The following is a 15,788-nucleotide window of genomic DNA, read 5'->3' on the forward strand; positions in this document are numbered from 1 at the left end:
AGAGGGTGTGGATGGAGACGCAATGCTCATTTGAAATTCTTTGATTATCAGTCGTTTCCATACCATTATTGCACTGGTCAAGAAGAGGTAGGAGGTGAAATAGTAGATGGGCATTGACTGCTCTTTTAATAGAGTTTGATTGTGAAGACATAGAGAAATGGAGTTGATTGTAGAGGGAGGAAGAAACACGACAGAGGGAAGTTGATGCTTATTTGTTTTTTAAGAATATGACAGTTTTACTCCAGTAATGAACCAACAGAAAAAGAACTCAAGAATACAATACCATTCACAATCGCAACAAAAAGAATAAAATGCCTTGGGGTAAATTTAACTAAGGAAGTGAAGGACCTATATAATGAAAATTACAAGGCCTTTCTGAGAGAATTGGATGACGACATAAGGAGATGGAAAGACATTCCATGTACATGGATTGGAAGAATAAACATAGTTAAAATGTCCATTCTACTTAAAGCAATCTACAAATTCAACGCCATCCCAATCAGAATCCCAGTGACATTCTTTACAGAATTAGAACAAAGAATCCTAAAATTCATATGGGGCAACAAAAGACCCTGAATTTCTAAAGCAATCCTGAGAAAAAAGAACAAAACGGGAGGCATCACAATCCCTGACTTCAAAACATACTACAAAGCTACAGTAATCAAAACAGCATGGTACTGGTACAAAAACAGGTGCACAGATCAATGGAACAGAATTGAAAGCCCAGAAATAAAACCACACATCTATGGACAGCTTGTCTTTGACAAAGGAGCTGAGGGCATACAATGGAGAAAAGAGTCTTTTCAACAAATGGTGCTGGGAAAACTGGAAAGCCACATGTAAAAGAATGAAAATTGACCATTCTTTTTCACCATTCACCAAAATAAACTCAAAATGGATCAAAGACCTAAAGGTGAGACCTGAAACCATAAGGCTTCTGGAAGAAAACGTAGGCAGTACACTCTTTGACATCAGTATTAAAAGGATCTTTTCGGATACCATGCCTTCTCAGAGAAGGGAAACAATAGAAAGAATAAACAAATGGGACTTCCTCAGATTAAAGAGCTTCTTCAAGGCAAATGAAAACGGGATTGAAACAAAACAACAACCCACTAACTGGGAAAAAATATTTGCAAGTCATATGTCTGACACAGGCTTAATATCCATAATATATAAAGAACTCTCGCAACTCAACAACAAAACATCAAACAACCCAATCAAAAAATGGGCTGGAGACATGAACAGACATTTCTCCAAAGAAGATATACTGATGGCCAATAGGCACATGAAAAGATGCTCATCATCGCTGATCATCAGGGAAATGCAAATCAAAACTACACTAAGATATCACCTTACACCCGTTAGAATGACAAAAACATCTAAAACTAATAGCAACAAATGTTGGAGAGGTTGCGGAGAAAAAGGAACCCTCATGCACTGCTGGTGGGAATGCAAACTGGTGCAGCCACTATGGAAAAACAGTATGGAGATTCCTCAAAAAATTAAAAATAGAACTACCATACGATCCAGCCATCCCACTACTGGGTTTTTATCCAAAGAGCTTGAAGTCAGCAATCCCAAAAGTCCTGTTCACCCCAATGTTTATTGCAGCACTGTTTACAATAGCCAAGACGTGGAAGCAACCTAAGTGCCCATCAACAGACGAATGGATAAAGAAGATGTGGTACATATATATAATGGAATACTACTCAGCTGCAAAACAGAACAAAATCGTTCCATTTGCAATAACATGGATGGACCTTCAGAGAATTATGTTAAGTGAAATAAGCCAGCGAGAGAAAGATAATCTGTGTATGACTCCACTCATATGAGGAATTTAAAATTATGGACTAAGAACAGTTTAGTGGATACCAGGGGAAAGGTGGGGTGGGGGGTGGGCACAAAGGGTGAAGTGGTGCACCTACAACATGACTGACAAACATTAATGTACAATTGAAATTTCACAAGATTGTAACCTATCATTAACTCAATAAAAAAAATTTAAAAAAAAGAATATGACAGTTTTCATTATATTTTTAGGCTGCAGGAAGGAGGCAGGGAGAAGATGTGAATAATCAACGAAACAAGTTTCCAGAGAAGAGATTACAAATATTTTTTACCTTGTGCCTACTATATGTTAGGCATTGTGCTGGGGTTTACCTGAATGATCTTACTGATATTCTCAACACTCCTACAGAGTAGAGGAGGATTGTCCCCATTCTGTAAATGGGGAAACCGAGGCTGGGAGTGGTAAAGTAATTTGCCCAAGTCAATACATCTCAGACTGAGCCCAGGTCTGCTGCCTCCTATGTCTCAGTACTTCTCATTATATTATTTTCCATTGGAATAAAGAAGGCAATGTCTTTCTCTAATTTACAAAGAATAAGAAGGAGCATTAAAAATAAGCATAAGATTTGCAATGGAGGAGAGGGAAGTGGTAGGTGTTTCTGTCACATGGTCTGTGTCCTCACCAAACTAAGAATCAAAGTTATCAGCTGCGAGGGAGGGATGGTGAAGCCAAGTACAGGTCTGGAGAGAGGGAAGGATTTGGGATGACCTCAGAGGCGAGATACAATGATGAGCCAACTAGGGAGGAGGAAAAGACCTTGCTTTACAGTTACGGCTCCACTAGGATCAGGGGGCTGGATTTTTAGGCACCCTAACCTGCATGGGGGAAGCAGCAGTTTTATCTCAAGGTGGACATCTAGCCGAAAGATTTTAGTGACAACCCTGAAAATGCCCTGAGCCAGAGATCCTTCTGATTTTCACTTGACACACCGCACTCCCCAGGGCTCCAAGAACCAGCCATCAGATATCCCAAGGGTATTATCAGTCCCAACCACTGCTGAAGGAGGAAACACTGACCAGCCTGGAGTCGGCTGTCTGATCCGGGTCCTCCCGCTGCTTTGCCGAAGCCAGGTGCACTCCCAGCCCTTGGCAGAGTTGCCATTCTGATATGAAAATAACCTAAGTTCGTGACTCAAAAATAACAACATCTGCTAATTTGCATGAGGGTTTTGCATTTCACATTTGGGTTTAATACCCAAATGCTAAAATTTATTTGTTTGACCTTAGGTAAGTGGTTTACAGGTTCAACTAATAAAAACTCCTTGCGGAGTTCCACTCCGATCACCCAGACCCAGCTCTCCACCTGGGCATCTCTGTTCTCTCGCCACCTGGCCCTGGTGCATGTGCTGGATGACCCTCGTGTGAATTAGGGGTTAAAAAGGACAAATCCATTGACCTGAAGGCGTGTTATTTTTAAAGGGCATCTCCCCAAGTTCACCTGTTGATCGAGAGCTCTACCATGGGGGTCTGAACCACTCTGATTCCTCCAGGGTCTTGATTTATGCTGAACAGCCCCTCTTTGGATCTCCCTGGGACTGAGTGTGAGGGCCACAGTTGTGGAGTGAGAGGCTTGAAAGGAGACAGCAAAGAAGGTGTTAATGAATAATCGCAGGGCCTCGTTCTCCGTAAAGGCAATTACTGGGATTGATTGTTTCCACGTTTCCTTAGTCACCGCTCAGCTTGCTTGTTTCACTCGGATTAACACAGATGAAGGCCCAATGCACACAGGCATGTCGTATCACGAGAAGCATCAATGGCACGTCCAAGGCCTCTGCCTTCTTGTACAGGTGCTACCAGGGGTCTCAGCTTGGCGGAAAGGGGATCGTGGTCATCTTGGGGATGAAGCACATGGGGTGAGGGTGCATATGGTGGACTTTGGGATTTTAGGTAATACATTCTCTCTGCTTCCTTCTCGTGTGTGGTGTGTAGTGAGGTGGTTTTCCAACTTGAGCCTGCATCAGCATCTTCTGAAGGGCTTGTTAAACACAGATGCCTGGGCCCCATCCCAAGAGTGGGTCTGGGGTTGGGCCCAAGAATTTGCCTTTCTAACAAGCTCCAGGATGCTGCTGCTGCTGCTGCTATATGTTTGGAGACCCAGCCTCGACAACCAGTGAGGAAGTGATCAAGAGCATGACACTGAGACCAGGCCACCAGACCTTTCGATCTTGACTCTACTACTTACGAGCTGTGTGATCATGGGCCATTCACTGAACCTCTCTGTGCCTCTATTGCCTCATCTTTAAATCAAAGATGACGATAATAGTACCTACTTCCTGGGGTGGTTACAAGGAATAAACAAATTGGACCTTGGAAGCACTTAGACCAAGGCCTGGCACAGAGGATGTGCTCTATGCATGTTGGATAAATAAATAAGGAGCCATCCCCTTAAGCTCCTGCAGCTTTCCCTGTGGAGTTGATGGGTCATCTTACCCATTAGTCTTCAATCCCATCTCTAGTGGCCGAGAAAGTCAATGCCCAGCTCAGTGCCAGCAGGAGGGAGGTTACATCAACATCCATCAAAATCCTCTTAAGCTACTTTAACCCTTAAAATCTACTGAGTACATAGAATGGGACTCGATGGGACTGGACGCTCGGGTGGTGTGCATTTGGAGTTTCTCTCCTCGTGTGGGCAGAAAGAAGGGCGGCCTCTTACGGTCACGTGCAGCTGCAGCCCCATACTGTTTACTGCCATTTGTTGAATGCTTTCTCCATGCCCAGCACTGTGTGTTTTACCCACATGATTTTATTTAACCCTCCAATGCCACTATTAGGTAATAATTATTGTCCCCGTGTTAATACCGCAGAGGTTCAGAGAAATTAAATGACCTATCCAAAATCACACAGTTATCCAGTGGCACACCCAAAATTAACAACCAAGTCTGTCTGATTTCAGTAATTTATGATGTTAAAATTCTACCACCTACCTCTAGGTTTATTATGAATATTTATGTAAAGGTTAAGGCTGGGTACCCAGGTATCTAGCAGTGCGACTGCTCCCCAAAGGTAAGCACCCCAGATGTAGGATTGCCTCTCTCTCCAGAGTTTGCTCTCTGAGCCTGTGGTAGGACTCACAGAACATGCTCCTTTTGAAAATGTCCTCCTCAGCCACTTGCCTTCTGTTGCTGGTGATTCCCTTGGGCCTGACTTCTGGATGGAATTGTGTTCGCGTTGTCAAGGCTGTGTTTCTGGTCTGAATGTGGATATTGACCTAGTATCTTAACATTTCGCCTGTAGAACAGTGCTCCCACCCAAATGGTCAGGTGAGCATTCAGAGGCTATACTGAAGATGTGAAGAGAGAAAAAACAGTATGCTAACAAAACTTTACTTTTTTTCATAGTGTTCCTTTCTGCCGAAATTCTCCATTCATATAGAAACCAAGTATGAGGACAACAAAGGAAGCAACGACAGCGTGAGTAGCCGCCCCCCGCTCCCCCTCCCCCCACCATGCTGTGCCTGCCTCTTGGGCTCTGAGAGTCACGATACTCTTCACAGCCCCTGTGCGGCCAGGGCCTCAGCAGGACCTGTACCTGGGACCTCAGAGAAGGTCTGAGGGCTATTTCCCTGGGGTTTCTCCCTGGAATGATTTTGTCGTCCAGCTTTTCTTTCTTCTCATTTTTAACGTACTTTCCATGGGCCTCTGCAGAAATCTCTAACCTAGAGTGATTATCCTCAGGTGTTGAGAGGGTGGTGGGGACCTGGGAACCCCAGGATTTGGTTCTGATCGTTGGATTGAGCACACATCTTCTCAATGACTGTTAACATTTACTCAGAAAAATGAATACCCTCAGATGAATGTGTGTATACATATATATTTCCTGGACTGTGCTTACATTCACATATTTATGCATTTACACACACATCCCACTTTAAAATCAGGGTGTACCCCTCCTGCAAAATATTTATCTCGTGAGGCATTCTGACTCTTACCAAATTTCAGCCAAGTACTTTGTTTATTAGTATTGCTTAAAATCCATCTTCTGACCTGGCTTTTACCCCAGACTCTTTCCGTCAGCGCAATCCATTTCTACATTCCATTCTCTTTGGGAGTAAATGTTTTGACCTACCAAGAGCCTCATCCTGAGATTGGTCTGTGGGTTCCATCAGGACCCATTGTGGGAAGAGCCTGGATCTAGAAGCTACAAGACTTCACCTATTAATTTCTACTTCACTTATATGTTTTGCATTTGTGGAGAGTGATGAAGATTGGGACTATGCCAAAGTGGGCATAGAGAGTTTCCTGACAAGGTGACCTCTTGGGTGCCTTCACTGAGCCAAGGGAATGCAAAACGGGATGCAAGAGGTTGTGGAGGTAACTAAGTGCCATGAAGCAAGAGCTAAGGAGTCATAAACATTGTCAACTTGAAAACCTTCTTTCTTGTGAAAACAGTCACTGAGAAGAACTAAGAAACCCTCTAGAAGGGGCAGCTTTGGCCATGCCTACTCTGTGGTTCTTCATGTTGACGTCTTCTAGAAACTTCCTTCCTGCCTGTAGCAGGAACAAATTCTTCTAGAAGGTACTAGTGTATTTGTTTGGGACACAGGTTGTCCCATTCAAGGTGGAGTCTGTCTTGACAGAGCTTGAGTGGTTCCCAAAAGGTGTCATTCAAGAGGACACTTATTCATTTATTCAGTATTCAGCAAGGGCATATCAAGTACCTTCTATTTATATATCACTGTATGAATTACATGATGGTATTAAAAATGCAGATTCATTTCTCAAACTTCAGCTATTCATAGTTTAGCCGCGGGTGGGGAGGACCAACATATTAAATGACTAAAAAGATAAGCATGACAACGGTCTTCCCTTCCTTGGGTGTGAAGAGTCACCAGTGGTCAACCTTCAGAATGGAAAGAGCTTGAGGAGCGGCATTCAATAATGACCCATCTATTTGTGGGGACTGACTTGGCTTGCACCTAGTCACTTCAGCTCCCTGAACTAAGTTAGGACACCTGGAGTTTATCAGGAGTCATCAGACTACTTTTTTTGTAAATAAAGCTTTATCCAAACACAGCCACACTCGCTCATTTCTGTATCATCTAGGCCGCTTTTGTGCTGTAACAGCAGAGTTGAGTGGTCGCAGCAGAGCTCCTATGGCCCGCAAAGCCTAAATTCACTTCCTGGCCATTTACAGAAAAACTGTGCTGACCCATGGTTAGCGAGACTCAAATCAGAACAGCACCCACTGGATCTGAAAATTTGACCACTCATAGATCTTCCCACCAACTGTCTCAACCAAATGCCTTCCCCAGAGTTCCTGGAACTTTCCCGAGAGAAGAATGCAGCTGGCAGGGGTGGTGCTTCTCCAGTAATTTCAGGATCCCCAATGGTTAGCATCCTCTGGTGGTTGGTGACCTCGAGGGAAAAGTTTAGGACCATCTCCTTGTCAGTGGTCTGAAATCAGAAGTGCTTTGCTGGCCTACTTGGTCAAAGCCTCATTGTCTAAAATAGTGTTACACAGTGTTTACCTTGAATTCTTGCAAAATAATCACTTTTTTTCTGATTGGAAAATTAACACATGGTTATTAAAATGGAAAATGCAAAAAAAAGCCCCAAAAAAAGAAAGAAAAGAAAAAACTGGTAGTAATCCCATAATTTAGAGATGACTGCTGTTAGCTTTATGATTCATCTTGCAGATTATTAATGAATTTATTTTTTAACCAATTCCCTTAAAATTGAATCATACAGTATGCTGTTTTTAACATGTCATGAAGTGTCCTTTCCAGTGTGATTTTTAATGACTGGACTGCATTCCATTCTTAAATGTACTCTTTAACCAATTGCTCGTCGCTGGGTATCGAAGTGAGCATGAGCATTTTGATGCAGCTGTGGGCCATCAGGAAAGAGTGATGCAGATCAGCCTGAATTGCTTTTCCAGGCACAATCTGAAAATATGGAGGGGGGCGATTTTTTAAATATCTTTTAGTCTTTCCAAACAAGTTCCCTCGCTCTCTCTCTTCTCTATGGCTCTGTCCTTCCTCATGACTAGTTTAAAACTGCTCCACTTGTAGAGGTGTGGTGAGGACATGATCCTTATAGGTTGATAGGACCAGGATAACCTTCTGGTTTATCCTCTGCTCCGTTCAAATACTCAAAAAAATTCACATGGTTATCATTTATTACCTTGTATCCCTTTTTGGCAGGTGCTAAGTACTTTTCACTACTCTCCTGGGAATTTAACACACCAGGTTATCCATCCTAGAGTCAGGAGCCGTGCTTGGAGTGAGCGTCGCCTGCCTGTGCCAAGGACCAGGCCTCCCTGAGACATAGGCCAGCCTGTGAGGGAGGCACTGAAGCCCTGGCACTCGTGTGGAGTCCTTATCAACACGGTTTGCTTCCTCTTGGAGAAATGCCAGCTATTGTACCATGCCTTGCTTCCTCCCCAACTTGCTGACTCTGAGCTTGCCTGTGGGGTCAGTTCCTTATCCCTCTGTCATGGTACCCAACCTGCCCGAGTCTAAGCCCCACCATCTTGTTAGACTGAAGAGGCCCTAAATGTATTTTTGCCCAAGTTCCCATTCTAGCCTCTGCCTGGCTGTGCCCCATGGATGCCCAGGTCTTGCTTTTGAGGCCTCTAGACCAGACAGGCCAGCCCCAGCTTGATTAAACTTCTTTGCCAATTCGCCTTCCTCTAATTTCCATATTCAGCAGCTGCTGTTGGTCACCCAGCTGGTTCGAGCTTGGTCCCTGGGAGGCAGAAAAGGAAGACTTCATTGGTTTTCATTCATACTTGTTAATGCTTGAAAATCAGAAGAAGAGAAATATATACTTATGTAATAATACTTTAATTATTAAAAGATAGCTTTGTCCAGGGGTTCAGAACTAGAGTCTTAAGCAGATGGCATGTGCTGGCATGCTCTTTTTCTGTCCAGGAAAGAATATGGAGTTTCTGGTGGGAGGCCGAGTTGCTAAAGAAAGCAGGGCAGTAGTGGATATTTCTCTTGTCTCAGTGCTTTGCCAAATTATTTAATAAATTCAGTTCATTTCTTTGCATTTTCTGGGTGTATAGTCATATCATTCAGCTACTGTCCTTCATATTGCTATCTGCACCCTGTTTCCTTCCCTACCTGCCAAAAATTTAATGAAATTGATGATGATAAGAAGCAATAATTAAACTGAAGGACGCTGGTGATAATCATATTGATTAGTGATTGAATAGCGTACATGTTCTTATCCTATTATCAATTACCATGAAAGTAATTTTTTTACATGACCTAATATCTTGTAAAAAAAGAAATAGTGGTGGGAGGACTAGATATAAATATCTTCTCCTCCTCGTTACATTAAAACTAGTATATTTATGATTGTGAAAACTTGTAAATTGTGGTTATGTTAACCATGACACAATGGTGAAGTTGTCTTAAATTGAGGCCCATTTATTTTATGCACATACTGATGAGAATTATTTAGGCCTTAATTAGCGCTGGGGAGGACGGCACCATGCCAAGGTGAGGTTCTGTTGTTTGTCCAAGGCTATAAATTGAGATGTGGGAGAGCCAGCGCTTAGCACTCGTGTGATGGCTGCTGCCAGGTGACTGTCGTTCAGCGGGGTTAATGGGGACAGCCTTGCCTGTACTTCCTCTTCCAAACAAAGCAGGCGCCATTTAAAGCAGCGCTTCTCAACCTTGGCTGCACATTGGACTCACCTGAGAAGTTTTAACAATGGCTCGTGCCTGGGTTCCACGCCCCCTAGGATTCTGATTTAATTGGTCCTGGGTGCAGGCTGGTCTAAAGCAGCCAAAACACAGGGAGGCTAGAACACTGTCCCTCCAGGAACGCCGAAGTCTCCAATTGGGAGTGTGTGCAGTTTTAGAGAGGCCACCCTCCAGTGAAACCTGGTATGTTCTCTTTAGGGGCGTATGATGTGCCATCTCCACCCCATGTGAGGCTCTAGACCAATGGTTCTCAATCGTGGCTGCATATTGAAGTCACCTGGGAAGCTTTAGGGCTCACTCACTGATGCCATTGTCCCGCCCCTCGGGATTCTGATTTCATTTGTCTAGGGTGGTGTCCAAGCATTGAGATTTGTAAAGCTCCCCGAGGTGAATCTGAGGGGTGTCAAGGCTGAGAACTATAGATGTAAAGGAAATATTGCTATTTGAAACCAACTGCGAACACTTAGGAAATCAAGTTCTGCAAATTTCCTCACTTCTTCAAACTCTTGAAAACAGACCAGTTTACAAAAAGCATGTTTATAACCACCACCACCCACACAATAGAAGGGCCTTAGGGCGCCATATTTATTCTCGTTAGCCATTATTTCTCAGCAATGAAATTCCTCTAATCAGATGGAAAGAATGTCCAGTCTAGTTCCTGGAAATGTGAGGCTCTGTCCTTCACAGAGGTCTCCTTGGGGGCTGCCTAAAACAAGTATTTGGAATTTATTTACTTTCTCGTTGAGCCGTGTTAGAATGAAAGAACACAAAGTTGTTCTTTGTGAAACAAAAAGATCAGTATTGAAGTCCCAGCTAGACGACCTTAAGCAATGGAGTCTTGGTTTCTTTATCAAGAAAATAGGGTAAATAATGCTTACATCACAGTGTGGAGGATTCATACAGGTTAATTTACCTGGAAGCACTTCATAAACTGTTAAGTGCTATACAAATATTAGGCGTTGCTTTAATTATGGTCATACCTGTGGATTAACTGCATTAATGGTGATTTCCTCATGAGACTCTGCTTTTGTCTGAATTGTCGGTAAACCATTTCTTGTTAAACAATTTTGACAAACATTATACTGTGTGCCAGGCATTATACAAGGTAATGAGGATACAGCAATAAGACAGACAAGGCTTCCACTACTCATGGAGTCGAGGAAGCAGATAATAAGCAAGGAAACAAAGAATTCCAGCTGTAGCAGGTGAGAAGAAGGCAATAGATAGGCTGGAGGGGGAGCTCAGCTTGAAGCCTTGTGGTCAGGAAATGCCTCTCAGAAGAGGTGATAAATCTGTGTGAGACTTGAAGGAGCCAACCATCTAAAGGCTTGTCCAGGCAAGGGAACTGGTATGAGCTGAGTTGTGTCCCCGAAATTCATATTTTGAAGTTCCTCAGAATGTAACTGTTTGGAGATAAGGCCTTTAAGGAGGTGATTCCATTAAAACGAGGTCATTAGGATGACCTGAATCCAATCTGACTTATGTCCTTATAAGAAGAGGAAACTTGGATACGCAAAACTGGGATGTGCAAGCACAGAGGAGAGACCATTTGAGAAGGACCGTGTGAGGACAGAGCAAAGTTGAGGCCATCTGCAGGCCAAGGAGAGAGGTCTCAGAAGAAACCAAACCTGCCAGCACCTTGATCTTGGACTTCTAGCCTCCAGAACAGTGAAAAAATAGAATTATGTTCTTTAAGACACTCACTCTGTGGTATTTTGTTATGGCAGTCCAAGGCAAAGGCTGCAGCCCCTGACGCAGGCTGACATATTCCAGGAACTGTCAGAAAACCAGTGGCCAGAGCATTAGGAGTGAGAGCAGACCCATAGGAAATGAGATCGAGAAAGTAGCGGAAGCCAGATCACGTAAGACCTCTGAGACCATGGCAAAGAGTTTGGAGTTTAATGCAGTGAGAAGTTTCTCGAGGATTTTAAACAAAGGAGAGACGTGATATTTATGGGGTTTTAAAATAAACTTTTTAGTCTGGAGTCATAAATTTACACTCAAGTTGCAAAGCTCTCATACACCCTTTACCCAGCTTCCCCTAATGTTAACATCTTATACAACCGTGTTAGATATTTCCAAACTACAGACTTTATTCAGATGTCACTAGTTTTCCCGCTAATGTCCTTTTTCTCTTCCAGAATCTGGTTTAGGATGCCATGTTACGTTGGGTGATTTATGTTTTTAAATATTTGCTCTGGCCCTTCTATAGAGAATGGGTGGTAGGTCAGTGAGGATGGAAGCAGAGAGTCCAGCTGGCAGGCGATTGCAATAATCCAGACCAAGACGATGGTGGCTTGGGCTGGAGAGATGGCAGTGGATAAAGAGGGGAGGGATCGATATATTATGGAAACAGACTGACTTTCTGTTGGGATTGATGCATTGGAGGGCAAAAGGAGGATGATCTCAGGATTTGTAGATTTGCCTGTTGACCTTGAGTGGGTGGTGGTGCCGTTGCCGTAGTGGGGAACAGTGGAGGAGAAGCGGGTTCTGAGAGGAAGTCAAGAGCTCTATTTGAGGGGCTGGCCTGGTGGCACAGCAGTTAAGTGCACACGTTCCACTTTGCTGGCCCAGGGTTCACTGGTTCGGATCCCGGGTGCAGACATGGCACCGCTTGGCAAGCCATGCTGTGGTAGGCGTCCCACATATAAAGTAGAGGAAGATGGACATGGACGTTGGCTCAGAGCCAGTCTTCCTCAGGGGGAAAAAAAAGAGCTCTATGTGAGATGTAGTCAGTTGAGGTGCCACTGAGACTTCCAAGTAGAATTTCGGGCAGGTAAGAAGTTGGATATATAATCTGGAGTTCAGAGAGAGGTGTAGGTCATGATTCAGAGATGGAAATAAATGAGGTTATCTAGGGAAAGGAGTGCTAGAGAAAGGAAAGTCTCAGATGCTCCAGGATGGAGAGTGCCCGGGTCCCAAGAAGGACCCTCCCATGGCTTTCAAGTCCAGCTTCTGATTATTATCTTTTCTCCTTAGTTAAGACTCATTTTCAATCACTGAGTTGTGCTTGGTTTTAGAGAATTAAGTTATTTCACTTAGTTAACTACAAAGGTCTACCTGAGAAATCTGCTTTCTTCCCTGGGGGTGGGGGTGATTTCTTTATATGAATTGAGTAAACATTTCAGTGCTTTGACTTGGCTTAACTTGTGTTGCCTTGGAGAGAGAGCTAGAAACGTTCTCCTGACCACAAATAGCTCCCACTGGGAGTTACCAACTGACAAAGGGAATTTTATCATCTGAGACCTCTACGTATTGAGGATGTGTTATTGCAACAGGTCATTATGAAGTTGTTTCATTATTAGTATCAGTATTTGTATTTTTAACATCAAGAGGGCAACCTGGATGGATGTAGGGTAAAATAACTTAGTTACACATTTCAAAATGTACTAAAATTCACTTGTAAACAAGGGTCCCAGTGAGAACAGTAGAATCCATATTTACAGGTCTCTGGCGCTGATTTTCCTTTCCTTAAATGGCTTCTGATTGAGGATTATAGAAAGAAAAAAGCATTTGCTTTATTTTTAGACGTGATCTCTGATGTCTTCAACTTTTATAGTTCTGTTTTTAACCTTAGATTATTATAACCAGCCACCTACAAAATCTGCAATTTTCTCTAATAAGTCAGTACGTGCTAAAATGAAGTTTGCACAAAGCACCCCCATTTGCAGTTTTGAAGGATTAATATCCACTTTGGTCCATGAAGAGGGAAGTCAGTGTCCTTACTTACTCTGTGTCTAATAGTATCATTTTGAGGACGATGGAAGACCGATCATGTTTGCTTCCTTAAGATGTTGCCTTTGCTCTTTGTGGTACAATTTGTGATCTGAGAGCTGGATGTGAAAAACATGTAAGCAAAAGGAGCATCCATCCAACATGGGGACTAGCTTTCTGATTCTCAAAATTATAGTTACAGGGCAGGTTGTAGTTACAGCCCATTCAGAGAAGCTAGAACTTATTACGAGTAATCATTATTATTAATAGATATAGGTATTTGCTTTCTGTCTAGGCTTGGTTCACTGATGCTGTGGTAAATCCAATAATGCCTACCTCTGCTGACCTGTTTCCTGTCAACATAAAAAGCGTATTTGTTTGATATTTTATCTCAAAATGAGTTTATTCAGGAATAGCCAAAAGCATTGCCATTTGGGATGTGCGTGCTATGACAAACCATAGGCAAATCCAGAAAACAAAGGAGGGGAGCTGCCTTTATAGAGAAAAGGGGGGAGTAGGGAGGGGCTGTTCTAAACGAAAATCCATTGGGAGAAAGTAAGTTCAGGGCAGCAGCATCTTCCCGTTGGCTGGGCTGTTGCTGGGTAGGGAGAGAAATCTTCCTTCAGTAGTAAAGTAGTTTTACTTCCTGTCCAATATGCAAGCATCCCTCTCCCTTGATGTAATTAACCGTGTGTGATCGAGCATGACAGCTCCCCCTATAGGCCTTCCCAACTCCAATTTAGTTAAGGTTTCTTTTATTAATTTCCACAGTACTAGGAGTTAGGAAGACAGACAGTTAACCAAACTGGTCAAAAGCAGCATAAAAGGACAAGGCTGAATCATGATTGGGAAATCAGAGGTCAGAGCTAGAAAAGCATTACCAAGTGTCAAGATGTGGGCAACCATTTTACAGCTAACATAGTAATAATTGAGTCAAATGAGAATCATCGATAGATGCCAAAGCATTGATGCTAAAGCAGTATTGAGGACAGAAGTTCACATTGTCTCAAAGTATTACTCCAGAGATTATGTATTAATGACAAACAGTGGAGAAATCTAGTGGATGCCATCAAGTAAGCAAATTTTGCATCACCAATAATAGGACAGATTGACATAACGTGCCTCCCATCGTGACACACTAAGGACACAATATCACGTATGGATTATTTTTCCAAAAAATGTTTAACTTGAATTCAATCAGGAGAAAACAGTCAGACAAATCCAAATTGGGGGACACTCTAAGAACAAGCCAAAACTCTTCAAAAAAAACTTATCATTAAAGACCAAAAGCAAACCAAAACAATAACCTAGGGAACTCCCCTAGATTAAAGGATACTAAAGTCATTCAACAACTAAATTTAATGCCCAGTCCTTGATTAGAGTCTAGATTAAGGGGGGATGGGCCGGTGCAGGGGTCAAGAAAAGATATTATTGGGACAATTGTGAAAATTTGAATATGGACCACATATTAGATAATACTATGGTTTGTGTTGAGTCAATATTAAATTTCTTGCCTGTGATCATTACTTTGTGGATATGTAGGAGATTGTCCCTGTTCTTAGGAGATACATGTTGACATATATGTATTTTTTCCTTATAAAAATTGAGGAACTATTCATATGTTGCAATGAGATATCAAATAACTTACTCAAGGTTACACGAGTCTTTGTTTTTCTTTTTTTGTAGCCGTGAAGCAGAAGTTTTCAGTCTTCTTTCTTTTCAGTGATATCCTGATTTCATTAATAAAACAGAAAAAAAATAGCTTAATCATAGCTATTATCAGTATCAACATTGATTCTATTCACCCAAAAGATGTTTACAAAGAGGAGATTTTTGAATTGCAGAAACCCTAGGTTCTCTCTGAGTAATTTCACACTCTAGGTTGTATCCTGAAGTTTTGAAAAGGCAGATGGAGATAATTCAGACTAGACTTCGAAGTGGACAACCTTTCTAAAGGTTAGAGCCCTGGCCACATACCTCCTCACATGTGGGTGTGCTACCCTATTTGGGCCTCCCTCACTACCACACTTATCGTGCTGTATAGTAATTCCTCATTTAACTGTCTTTTCAACTCATTTTAAAGCTCTCTGAGAGCAGACACCATTATTAATACCAACACAACTTTAAGGCACCTAGGAACAATCTAACTTTTATAGACCAAATTATTATTAAATAGCATATCAAAGACCTGAATAAATGATAAATACTCCATGTTGATGGATGAGAAGACTGAGTACAATAAAGAAGTAAGTTTTTTCCTAAATTAATCTCCAAGTCAAATGTGATTCCAATCAAAATCCCAACAGGATTTTCATAAATTGATTGTAAAATTACAATGGCAGAATAAAAGTCCAAAAATAGCTGGAACAAATTTTGAACAAGGAACAAGGGGAGATTCATCATATCAGATAACAAACCATATTAAAAGAGTGTGGTATTGGCACAAAGGTAACAATAGACCTACACTGATCATGGGAGTTTGACACATAGTAAATAAAGCATCTCAGTTCAGTAGGGAGAGAAGACAGTGGGTCATTTTCGTAGAAAATGTCATTGGGTCAACTGACATTTC

General features: G+C 42.2%; 1 protein-coding gene across 1 annotated transcript in view; it reads left to right on the plus strand.

Moving 5' to 3' along the window:
* PITPNC1 (phosphatidylinositol transfer protein cytoplasmic 1) overlaps window positions 1–15,788 on the plus strand; it is a 235,275-nt gene that overhangs the window by 147,445 nt on the left and 72,042 nt on the right. The window contains exon 5 of the mRNA XM_070561537.1: window positions 5,187–5,258. Coding sequence (XP_070417638.1) covers window positions 5,187–5,258 — 72 coding nt within the window. The remainder of the gene's footprint in view (window positions 1–5,186; window positions 5,259–15,788) is intronic.

This window comes from Equus przewalskii, chromosome 10 (assembly GCF_037783145.1).
Source record: "Equus przewalskii isolate Varuska chromosome 10, EquPr2, whole genome shotgun sequence".
Taxonomy (NCBI): domain Eukaryota; kingdom Metazoa; phylum Chordata; class Mammalia; order Perissodactyla; family Equidae; genus Equus; species Equus przewalskii.